The sequence below is a fragment of the Barbatula barbatula genome (assembly GCF_947034865.1).
Source record: "Barbatula barbatula genome assembly, chromosome: 6".
NCBI classification, from domain to species: domain Eukaryota; kingdom Metazoa; phylum Chordata; class Actinopteri; order Cypriniformes; family Nemacheilidae; genus Barbatula; species Barbatula barbatula.
The window spans coordinates 1078144-1091456 of NC_136765.1; the positions used below are offsets into that span (position 1 = coordinate 1078144).

The 13313-nt window shown below is 42.1% G+C and overlaps 1 protein-coding gene across 1 annotated transcript in view; it reads right to left on the reverse strand.

Annotated features, from left to right (window-relative positions):
* ttll5 (tubulin tyrosine ligase-like family, member 5) overlaps positions 1-13313 on the reverse strand; it is a 65653-nt gene that overhangs the window by 50117 nt on the left and 2223 nt on the right. Inside the window, exons 3-12 of the mRNA XM_079458983.1 lie at positions 6794-6900; positions 6410-6492; positions 6180-6286; positions 5707-5837; positions 5539-5621; positions 5395-5464; positions 5209-5293; positions 3559-3660; positions 3270-3361; positions 2729-2836 (exon numbers count right to left, since the gene is read on the reverse strand). Coding sequence (XP_079315109.1) covers positions 2729-2836; positions 3270-3361; positions 3559-3660; positions 5209-5293; positions 5395-5464; positions 5539-5621; positions 5707-5837; positions 6180-6286; positions 6410-6492; positions 6794-6900 — 968 coding nt within the window. The remainder of the gene's footprint in view (positions 1-2728; positions 2837-3269; positions 3362-3558; positions 3661-5208; positions 5294-5394; positions 5465-5538; positions 5622-5706; positions 5838-6179; positions 6287-6409; positions 6493-6793; positions 6901-13313) is intronic.

The following is a 13313-nucleotide window of genomic DNA, read 5'->3' on the forward strand; positions in this document are numbered from 1 at the left end:
AAAAAGCGAGCTGTTAGTGCAGGCTCATTCCACTCACTTGTAGTAGCTAGAGTCCGAAACTCTATAGCGAAGTCAGCTATCGATCTCCTGCCTTGACGTAGAACAGTTAGAAGACGTGAGGCCTCACTGCCGAAGACAGACCTATCAAAGACCTTGACCATCTCCTCCTTGAAAAGAGTGTATCCGCTACAGCAAGCAGACTTCGCCTCCCAAACCGAGGTACCCCACTCGCGTGCTTGTCCCGTGAGGAGAGAGAGAGCATAAGCAACTCGAGCACGATCCTCTGCATACGTCTGGGGCTGAAGAGAGAAGACAACCTCACATTGTATGAGAAAAGCTCTGCACTCCGTAGGCTCACCGGCATAACAGGAGGGATTGTTAATTCGCGGCTCAGGAAGCAGCTGGCGGCTGTGAGAAGTGGCAGGCTCCTGGTGTAAAAGACGTAACCGGGCCGACAGATCAGACACCTGAGCAGAGAGACTCCCAACGACCTGAAGAGCGGCGGCCAACTCCTCGTCATGTCTACCAAGCATAGCTCCCTGGAAATGCCCCCGGACGGGCATTTCCTCTGCTGGATCCATGTTTGGTCGGATTATTCTGTCACACGATAAAGAGGAATCCAAGGGCAGAGATGATAATTAACAGTCTTTAATGAATGAACAAACAAAGGCAGTCTGTCGTAGAATCACACAGCACTGGAGAAAAATAAAACAAAAAGGAGATCCGACTCCCGTCTCGGTGGATATGGAACAAAGCTGTCAAGCGGTACAGCACAGGCTTCACAGACAGGGAGAACCGCGGGGTTCAAAAGCAGATACAGCCAGAGACAGAGGATACCTGGCGTCAGACAGTTCCAAACAAGACAAGGCAGGGTTAGGTGAGTTTCTTACATAACATATCACAGACAAGACGGCTGAAGCAGTAGTTACGTATGACGCGAAGCAATAATCCGACAAGGAATCTAGCAGAGCAAACACAAGAAAAAGGGAAGGCACTTAAGGGTGAAGTGAAAACAGGTGATCAAGTAAATCAGCGCAATCGCTGATTGCAATGATGAACAGGTGCATGAAGAGAGAGCGAGAAAGTGAGATACTAGACAGCTAAAAAGTGGTGTGTGAATAAGAGAAAGGGAAGAGAAACCTGACTCATGACAGTACTCAAGTCTTACATGGTCAACTTGTCAAAAACAAGATGAACATATTCATACAGGTTTGGAAAGGTTTTTTGAACATGGATTCCCGTTTCGTAACAGGGGTTAGTTACTTAGTCCCTTATTGGACAATTCTCCAGGAAAAGCATGCGCACCTGTCACCCGACGAGCTAAAGAGTACACCCACCCATGCATGAGTGTGAGAGAAAGAGCACACCCACACGTCAACAGCCAGCGTGAGAAAGAGCACGCCCAGTTGTGTTTGTTTGTTCACTGCATTTGGGTGAGGAATGTTATATAAATGGTGGATATTACTCTGGATATGGAGATCGTTTGAAACGCATAGATGGTGAGGTCCCAGTGCTAAAAGATGCTGGACTACACACGGTAAGTAAAACTAAGAAATATATCTGTTTTGTTGGCAATCAGCGTGTACGTGCATAATTTACTGTATACTCTGATATCTTCATCTCTCGTCTAAAGACCCATTCTATATATTTGATTAATTTGAACTTTTATAAATTTGATCAAACTAAATACTCTTTGAAGATACGACGTATGCAATCTTGTGTTACTAATATTTGTGCATAATTATTTCCTGAGAAAAATACGGCCCTCCCTCCATCCATGTTGCACGCGATTGGTTTTGCGATGCCAGCGTCACTCGTTCATGTGCACGCGCGTGAACTAATCTAAGCTTCACGATCAAAGCTTGAGTTGACAAAAAAGAATCCACGAGCTGCTTCATGGCCCCAACAAAGCTTGATCACGTTGGTTTGGTTTTGTCAACCTAAAACGAATCCTTTAACCCTGAGTTTGTTCAGCTACATTCATGGTACAGCCCCCGATGCACCTGCATGAGCGGTCAAGTGACGTGGTGACCAGCTGCATCATTCACATCATCACAGTGAGTTTATCACATTCATACAGTTAATGGTCAGACAACAGATCAAGTTTGTGAGACATGCATAGGAAATTCACAACATAACAGTAATAAGGTAAAGCTATCTCATGTTTAAATGAAGTGAACAATCTTGAATAAATGATCTGATAGAACACAGATGAGCTTATATAGTTTTATTTATATATAACTTTATTAATGCTAATGTCTCACTTCATTACCGGAATTTATGACACGCCAGCAGTTCTTTGATCGATGGATGCACATTTTGGAGCTTCACACTCTGACTCTGCATGCACTCCAATTCTAATGCTTGGATGAGCCATGATAAATGATATATTAATGGTATTATACCGACTGTTTTTGTCCAAAAGAAGAAAGTAATCTACACCTAGCCTTGAAGGTGAGTAAAACATGCTGTAATTTAGTTTTAGGTCTGAAATATCCCTTTATATTACCACCCTGTCCCCCATAAGAGTGAATAAAAGTAAGAATAATATAAAGAAAATCATCTAGACAGACATTTTACTCTCCGATTCAACAAACGCTGCAGACCCTTAATGTATGAAGATACAGAGTTATACATCACTGTGTGGTTTCTGAATCACTGCACACTTGTGTGTGTTCCGAATATCATCACATAAAAGCACAACAATTTCTATAAGTGTGTGTCCTACCGAAACAGTTCCACCGATGAGGGACGAACATCTTACAGGCCGTAGCGATGTGAATCTCAGCGCTCAGAACCGCTTTAATGATCAGATCCTCAATCTGTCCCATCAGCACTGACAAACATGACCAACAGAATTCATTTCAACAGTGATGAAGAAAAACACGAACACTCCCAATATACTATTAAATAGATAACTGTGATAGAAACAGATCACACACGTGTGAATGAGAAACTGAACAGACGTCAGAAGAGCTGGGATGTTGCGTTTGAAACTTATACACAACTCCTGTCACGCTGTTCTAGTGCTTTTGATCCATTTTAGTCACTGACAATATAAAATGTACATTATGTTTTGATATTTTTGATTTTTGAAGTGTGCTTTGAGCTTGTTGTGATCTCCTTTTACAACATCAGTCACTGATGACCATTGAAACTCTATTAATCATCTATCAGGCCTGTAACAATGCAGATGAGCAGTTATGAACATCAAGCGTTTCCACGTGATCGTCTATCGTTTCATGAGCAAACGCTAGATTTCTACTCACATGTGGTGTCTCTGCCCTCCTGTCTCAGATATCTCAGCATTGCACTCATGCTCCATTTGTTCCCATAATCCTCCACTTCAGGGTCATCGCAGCTGAAAGAGAAGAGAAGCCCCGACTGTCAGCTCTGCCAAAACAACACCGAGCAACAAATGTGCAGATGCTACAATGTTGACAGCGTTAGCAAACACAGGGATTAGCGCCCGCCTGACATCACATTCCCTCAGATAAACAATGACAGACCATTATTACAAGACTCCAACATTAATGGTGTTTTACCGCGAGCGCTCACCTGACATAGTCTCTGCTCTTCTTGTTGACGCTGTAGTTGGTCAGATGCATGAACTGGTTCTTGATGTTTGCTGTGGCATGATCATATTTCACTGTGGCAAACCTACAACACACACCAGACAAATACACCAACATCAACAAACACATGTACAGTACCAAATCAAGCGTGTACGTATTCTAGTCTGATCTGTTATTCATGTGACAGAGTTTTTATAAAAGTCATCCAGCTCAAACACACAAGAGTCCAGGGTCATGATTACAAATCATAAATGAAGGATGAGAGACTGATTTCTGCACACACAACACAATACAAAAAACAGCCAAAGTGCATTTTGACATGTGTGACGTCATGTTTAGTCTTTGTGATAAATCTGCTATAAACCATACAGACAAACATGATGAGAAATAACTCGATGAAATGATGATGATAAAAGCGTCCTAAAGCTCACGGCGTTAAAGAAGAATCTCCTGGCGTGCAGACAGCACCTGAACGCTTTTAAAGTGTTTGGGATCTCCGAGATAAACGTTGGGTTGGGAAAAGAGGCAAAATGTAGCGGCTGCACATCATAAGAGAGCGTGCTGAAAACAAACCCTGTGTGTCAGTCTGTAAAGACAGCACCAGCGCCAAACCTAACAGAGGTAAGCCAAGCGTTTCACACACACCAGACCACAGCGACCCACAATGCACTGCACAATCACTTCCCACAGTCTCACACGCCAGCTTCTCTTTCTGCTTTATTTCTGGCTTATTCTCTACAACAGCATTTTTACATACCGCTGAGGACGTGCTCACTAGTTCAGACTAGTGTCAGATTTATTGGTGCTAAATGCGTTCTTGAAATAAAAAAGAAAATTGGTCAGTGTACTTCCAGAAAAAGGAGACAATGGAAATCTTTGTTTGAGGTGCAGACGCGCTCGTCCAACACATCTGCTGCCATCTAGTGTTCACATGATTCACACACACCATCATCACTTCAGTGTAGAACAAAGATCACACTTACAGTAATGCATCTCAGACGCTTTAAAAGCAAACGTGAATATCTTCTGTGTTTGTTGAGAGAAGATTCACAGGGTCCAGACGTGAGGGAAAATAAACCTACAGTTCAAAGGTTTCGCTTCACGAACTCACTTATTCACTGATTATAGTTTCTCTACATTTCAGAATAGTAAATCATCAAAACTATATAATGACACAAATTGAACATTATTTTGTGACCTAAGAAATCCAAAATAAATCAAACTATGTTACAATTTGTCCTATCAAGCATCTTCTGGAGAGGTCTCAATCTGACATTTCATTTCTAATCTGATTATTCCGTCATTATTATTAAATTTAAGATATTCAATGAAAGAAATTCAAATGTTACAGTATATATACCTTTAGATCAAAAGGTTTGTAATTTCATGAACACATTATTTTTAATCAACTCTAAACTTTTGACTGGTACTGTGGAAGCATCACATGTAAAAATCACACAGAAAACAAATCACTGTATAATGTTTAAGAGCATAAATTCCCTTGAAATGTTTCCCTTTCAACAGAAACTGTATTCAAACTCATTTTACTTTAACTTGTCATATTTCTGAAAGTAGGGTCAATTTGATGTTTTAACATGAATGCTTAAGATGATGATGATGATGTGAGAGTTACCTGGCGAGTCCCTCCTCATACAGATAAACGATCAGCGGGTCGTATGAGGTCACCAGCACGTACAGACGCACATCGAACTTGAAATCTGACGGAGAATCACAAACACAGTTCAGTGTCACATACTGAAGATCACACACAGATGAACTGATGATGATGATGATGATGATGATGATGATTCAGACTCACCGTCGATCAGCAGCGGATTACTGATGTACCGCGACACCAGAACGTTCTCCTCCAGCGGGATCTGACTCAACTGACACACAAACACACATTAACCAGACGACTACACGTGAGTGTGATGATGATGATGATTTCATGTGGACTTACACTGCTGATCAGGTAGATGCCTCGACCCCTGGAGGACGCCACAGGTTTGATGATCCACGGACCCTTGTCTTTACTGAAGGAGCCTGAGGTTTACATGAGGACACACAGAACATTATTTACCCTCAAACTGCCGTCTGATTGGTCAGAAGGAGAGGGATGTCCACTCACTGCTGAACTCTTGATGCTCGGCCGGAAGAAGGAAGGTCTGTGGTACGATGTGAAAGTTGTGAAAGCCGTGGGTTTGCTGCATCCTCTGGATGTTTTTGTAGAGACGATCTTTCCGCGTCAGCTCGTACGATCTGAAGAGAGACGGGAGTGTTGAGCGTATGTGTAGAGCATAAGGATTCATATCTGACATGTGCTCTTGAAATAACACGACAGCAGAAACACACCAATGATTAGATCTCCGGCGCTCTTATAGAGACACTTGAATCAAACCCCAACACTATGTTGTGTGTGTGTGTGTGTGTGTGTGTGTGTGTGTGTGTGTATGTGTGTGTGTGTGTGTGTGTGTGTGTACTGACAAACACACAAATCATTGGTGTACTGAGTGTTGTAATGTTTAATCTATCAGGTGGAGTGTCCAAGTGCGCTGTATGGCACACAGTGTGTTATTGAGGTTCACACTGACACACACACACCTGGGGAAGTGGTTGACCTTCTGGAAGTCCTGTAGACTGTGCAGAAGGTGAGGCTTGAGGTGTGAGCCCGTCCACATCAGATTAAAATCAGTGCTGTTTGGATGCACCTTAAAACAACAACAACATCAAACCGACTGTAATGTAACATTAGTGTGTATTGTTCTGCATACTCAAGTTTACTGGCAGTAGTGTATAGTGTGCAGTACAGTATATGGTAGTGTTGTATTTACCTCATGAAATCCATGATTGACTAACATTCCACGCACAAGACGACTCTCTGTACGCACAATCTTAAAGGCCAGTTTATATTCCTCTACAGAGAATCAACACATCAACACACTTTACTTTCTGTAATTTATCAAAATGAATGTTTTCTCACTGGTCAGAACAACTGGTTAAAATGTCAAACGAATAATATAATTATGACTTATTTATACTGTGCATTGTGCAATTCATTTTTTTATCCAAGCTGAATTTGGATTGCTGGTTAGAATTGAATGTATTATAATACAGGATTATAATCTGCACTCTGATGGTATAACATGTAATGTATAGTGTGAACTGAAAGTGATTCTGTCACAAACACACATGATGGATGAAGTGTGTGTGTGTACCTCCGACAGAGCAGATGTTCACATCTTTGGTCACGATGGCTTCGGCACAGAACAGTAGCACAGGAATCCGTCCGCTGACGCCACTCCAGCCGATACACGGATGTGACCTGTCACCACACACACTGACATTTTACACATCTGATGCTGAAGAGATTGAAGAGTTTCTATAGGTGTGTCTGAAGTGCAGGTTTGACAATCACACTGCTTTACTCAACACTCTCACACAGAACAGACAGAAATAATAAGAGAGAAGTGAAAGACTTAATATTGTATCTTAAAACATGACAAGATCAGATCCCACAGACCTACAGTAAAACTAACAATCTACAGTAGTGTGATGTCCTGTCATGTGTTCATCAGATCCCACAGACCTACAGTAAAACTAACAATCTACAGTAGTGTGATGTCCTGTCATGTGTTCATCAGATCCCACAGACCTACAGTAAAACTAACAATCTACAGTAGTGTGATGTCCTGTCATCTGTTCATCAGATCCCACAGACCTACAGTAAAACTAACAATCTACAGTAGTGTGATGTCCTGTCATGTGTTCATCAGATCCCACAGACCTACAGTAAAACTAACAATCTACAGTAGTGTGATGTCCTGTCATCTGTTCATCAGATCCCACAGACCTACAGTAAAACTAACAATCTACAGTAGTGTGATGTCCTGTCATGTGTTCATCAGATCCCACAGACCTACAGTAAAACTAACAATCTACAGTAGTGTGATGTCCTGTCATGTGTTCATCAGATCCCACAGACCTACAGTAAAACTAACAATCTACAGTAGTGTGATGTCCTGTCATGTGTTCATCAGAGCCCACAGACCTACAGTAAAACTAACAATCTACAGTAGTGTGATGTCCTGTCATGTGTTCATCAGATCCCACAGACCTACAGTAAAACTAACAATCTACAGTAGTGTGATGTCCTGTCATGTGTTCATCAGATCCCACAGACCTACAGTAATACTAACAATCTACAGTAGTGTGATGTCCTGTCATGTGTTCATCAGATCCCACAGACCTACAGTAAAACTAACAATCTACAGTAGTGTGATGTCCTGTCATGTGTTCATCAGATCCCACAGACCTACAGTACAACTAACAATCTACAGTAGTGTGATGTCCTGTCATGTGTTCATCAGATCCCACAGACCTACAGTAAAACTAACAATCTACAGTAGTGTGATGTCCTGTCATCTGTTCATCAGATCCCACAGACCTACAGTAATACTAACAATCTACAGTAGTGTGATGTCCTGTCATGTGTTCATCAGATCCCACAGACCTACAGTAAAACTAACAATCTACAGTAGTGTGATGTCCTGTCATCTGTTCATCAGATCCCACAGACCTACAGTACAACTAACAATCTACAGTAGTGTGATGTCCTGTCATCTGTTCATCAGATCCCACAGACCTACAGTACAACTAACAATCTACAGTAGTGTGATGTCCTGTCATCTGTTCATCAGATCCCACAGACCTACAGTAAAACTAACAATCTACAGTAGTGTGATGTCCTGTCATGTGTTCATCAGATCCCACAGACCTACAGTAATACTAACAATCTACAGTAGTGTGATGTCCTGTCATGTGTTCATCAGATCCCACAGACCTACAGTACAACTAACAATCTACAGTAGTGTGATGTCCTGTCATGTGTTCATCAGATCCCACAGACCTACAGTACAACTAACAATCTACAGTAGTGTGATGTCCTGTCATCTGTTCATCAGATCCCACAGACCTACAGTAAAACTAACAATCTACAGTAGTGTGATGTCCTGTCATGTGTTCATCAGATCCCACAGACCTACAGTCCAACTAACAATCTACAGTAGTGTGATGTCCTGTCATGTGTTCATCAGATCCCACAGACCTACAGTAATACTAACAATCTACAGTAGTGTGATGTCCTGTCATGTGTTCATCAGATCCCACAGACCTACAGTCCAACTAACAATCTACAGTAGTGTGATGTCCTGTCATGTGTTCATCAGATCCCACAGACCTACAGTAATACTAACAATCTACAGTAGTGTGATGTCCTGTCATCTGTTCATCAGATCCCACAGACCTACAGTAAAACTAACAATCTACAGTAGTGTGATGTCCTGTCATGTGTTCATCAGATCCCACAGACCTACAGTAAAACTAACAATCTACAGTAGTGTGATGTCCTGTCATGTGTTCATCAGATCCCACAGACCTACAGTCCAACTAACAATCTACAGTAGTGTGATGTCCTGTCATCTGTTCATCAGATCCCACAGACCTACAGTAATACTAACAATCTACAGTAGTGTGATGTCCTGTCATCTGTTCATCAGATCCCACAGACCTACAGTAAAACTAACAATCTACAGTAGTGTGATGTCCTGTCATCTGTTCATCAGATCCCACAGACCTACAGTAAAACTAACAATCTACAGTAGTGTGATGTCCTGTCATGTGTTCATCAGATCCCACAGACCTACAGTAAAACTAACAATCTACAGTAGTGTGATGTCCTGTCATGTGTTCATCAGATCCCACAGACCTACAGTAATACTAACAATCTACAGTAGTGTGATGTCCTGTCATCTGTTCATCAGATCCCACAGACCTACAGTCCAACTAACAATCTACAGTAGTGTGATGTCCTGTCATGTGTTCATCAGATCCCACAGACCTACAGTAAAACTAACAATCTACAGTAGTGTGATGTCCTGTCATGTGTTCATCAGATCCCACAGACCTACAGTAAAACTAACAATCTACAGTAGTGTGATGTCCTGTCATGTGTTCATCAGATCCCACAGACCTACAGTCCAACTAACAATCTACAGTAGTGTGATGTCCTGTCATCTGTTCATCAGATCCCACAGACCTACAGTCCAACTAACAATCTACAGTAGTGTGATGTCCTGTCGTCTGTTCATCAGATCCCACAGACCTACAGTAAAACTAACAATCTACAGTAGTGTGATGTCCTGTCATGTGTTCATCAGATCCCACAGACCTACAGTCCAACTAACAATCTACAGTAGTGTGATGTCCTGTCATCTGTTCATCAGATCCCACAGACCTACAGTCCAACTAACAATCTACAGTAGTGTGATGTCCTGTCATCTGTTCATCAGATCCCACAGACCTACAGTAATACTAACAATCTACAGTAGTGTGATGTCCTGTCATCTGTTCATCAGATCCCACAGACCTACAGTCCAACTAACAATCTACAGTAGTGTGATGTCCTGTCATCTGTTCATCAGATCCCACAGACCTACAGTAATACTAACAATCTACAGTAGTGTGATGTCCTGTCATCTGTTCATCAGATCCCACAGACCTACAGTCCAACTAACAATCTACAGTAGTGTGATGTCCTGTCATCTGTTCATCAGATCCCACAGACCTACAGTAATACTAACAATCTACAGTAGTGTGATGTCCTGTCATCTGTTCATCAGATCCCACAGACCTACAGTAAAACTAACAATCTACAGTAGTGTGATGTCCTGTCATGTGTTCATCAGATCCCACAGACCTACAGTAAAACTAACAATCTACAGTAGTGTGATGTCCTGTCATGTGTTCATCAGATCCCACAGACCTACAGTCCAACTAACAATCTACAGTAGTGTGATGTCCTGTCATGTGTTCATCAGATCCCACAGACCTACAGTAAAACTAACAATCTACAGTAGTGTGATGTCCTGTCATGTGTTCATCAGATCCCACAGACCTACAGTCCAACTAACAATCTACAGTAGTGTGATGTCCTGTCATCTGTTCATCAGATCCCACAGACCTACAGTCCAACTAACAATCTACAGTAGTGTGATGTCCTGTCATCTGTTCATCAGATCCCACAGACCTACAGTACAACTAACAATCTACAGTAGTGTGATGTCCTGTCATCTGTTCATCAGATCCCACAGACCTACAGTCCAACTAACAATCTACAGTAGTGTGATGTCCTGTCATGTGTTCATCAGATCCCACAGGCCTACAGTAAAACTAACAATCTACAGTAGTGTGATGTCCTGTCATGTGTTCATCAGATCCCACAGACCTACAGTACAACTAACAATCTACAGTAGTGTGATGTCCTGTCATCTGTTCATCAGATCCCACAGACCTACAGTCCAACTAACAATCTACAGTAGTGTGATGTCCTGTCGTCTGTTCATCAGATCCCACAGACCTACAGTCCAACTAACAATCTACAGTAGTGTGATGTCCTGTCATGTGTTCATCAGATCCCACAGACCTACAGTCCAACTAACAATCTACAGTAGTGTGATGTCCTGTCATCTGTTCATCAGATCCCACAGACCTACAGTCCAACTAACAATCTACAGTAGTGTGATGTCCTGTCGTCTGTTCATCAGATCCCACAGACCTACAGTCCAACTAACAATCTACAGTAGTGTGATGTCCTGTCATGTGTTCATCAGATCCCACAGACCTACAGTCCAACTAACAATCTACAGTAGTGTGATGTCCTGTCGTCTGTTCATCAGATCCCACAGACCTACAGTCCAACTAACAATCTACAGTAGTGTGATGTCCTGTCATGTGTTCATCAGATCCCACAGACCTACAGTCCAACTAACAATCTACAGTAGTGTGATGTCCTGTCATCTGTTCATCAGATCCCACAGACCTACAGTCCAACTAACAATCTACAGTAGTGTGATGTCCTGTCGTCTGTTCATCAGATCCCACAGACCTACAGTCCAACTAACAATCTACAGTAGTGTGATGTCCTGTCATGTGTTCATCAGATCCCACAGACCTACAGTCCAACTAACAATCTACAGTAGTGTGATGTCCTGTCATGTGTTCATCAGATCCCACAGACCTACAGTAATACTAACAATCTACAGTAGTGTGATGTCCTGTCATCTGTTCATCAGATCCCACAGACCTACAGTAAAACTAACAATCTACAGTAGTGTGATGTCCTGTCATGTGTTCATCAGATCCCACAGACCTACAGTCCAACTAACAATCTACAGTAGTGTGATGTCCTGTCATCTGTTCATCAGATCCCACAGACCTACAGTAATACTAACAATCTACAGTAGTGTGATGTCCTGTCATCTGTTCATCAGATCCCACAGACCTACAGTAAAACTAACAATCTACAGTAGTGTGATGTCCTGTCATCTGTTCATCAGATCCCACAGACCTACAGTCCAACTAACAATCTACAGTAGTGTGATGTCCTGTCATGTGTTCATCAGATCCCACAGACCTACAGTAAAACTAACAATCTACAGTAGTGTGATGTCCTGTCATGTTTTCATCAGATCCCACAGACCTACAGTAAAACTAACAATCTACAGTAGTGTGATGTCCTGTCATGTGTTCATCAGATCCCACAGACCTACAGTCCAACTAACAATCTACAGTAGTGTGATGTCCTGTCATCTGTTCATCAGATCCCACAGACCTACAGTCCAACTAACAATCTACAGTAGTGTGATGTCCTGTCGTCTGTTCATCAGATCCCACAGACCTACAGTAAAACTAACAATCTACAGTAGTGTGATGTCCTGTCATGTGTTCATCAGATCCCACAGACCTACAGTCCAACTAACAATCTACAGTAGTGTGATGTCCTGTCATCTGTTCATCAGATCCCACAGACCTACAGTCCAACTAACAATCTACAGTAGTGTGATGTCCTGTCATCTGTTCATCAGATCCCACAGACCTACAGTAATACTAACAATCTACAGTAGTGTGATGTCCTGTCATCTGTTCATCAGATCCCACAGACCTACAGTAAAACTAACAATCTACAGTAGTGTGATGTCCTGTCATGTGTTCATCAGATCCCACAGACCTACAGTAAAACTAACAATCTACAGTAGTGTGATGTCCTGTCATGTGTTCATCAGATCCCACAGACCTACAGTCCAACTAACAATCTACAGTAGTGTGATGTCCTGTCATGTGTTCATCAGATCCCACAGACCTACAGTAAAACTAACAATCTACAGTAGTGTGATGTCCTGTCATGTGTTCATCAGATCCCACAGACCTACAGTCCAACTAACAATCTACAGTAGTGTGATGTCCTGTCATCTGTTCATCAGATCCCACAGACCTACAGTCCAACTAACAATCTACAGTAGTGTGATGTCCTGTCATCTGTTCATCAGATCCCACAGACCTACAGTACAACTAACAATCTACAGTAGTGTGATGTCCTGTCATCTGTTCATCAGATCCCACAGACCTACAGTCCAACTAACAATCTACAGTAGTGTGATGTCCTGTCATGTGTTCATCAGATCCCACAGACCTACAGTAAAACTAACAATCTACAGTAGTGTGATGTCCTGTCATGTGTTCATCAGATCCCACAGACCTACAGTACAACTAACAATCTACAGTAGTGTGATGTCCTGTCATCTGTTCATCAGATCCCACAGACCTACAGTCCAACTAACAATCTACAGTAGTGTGATGTCCTGTCGTCTGTTCATCAGATCCCACAGACCTACAGTCCAA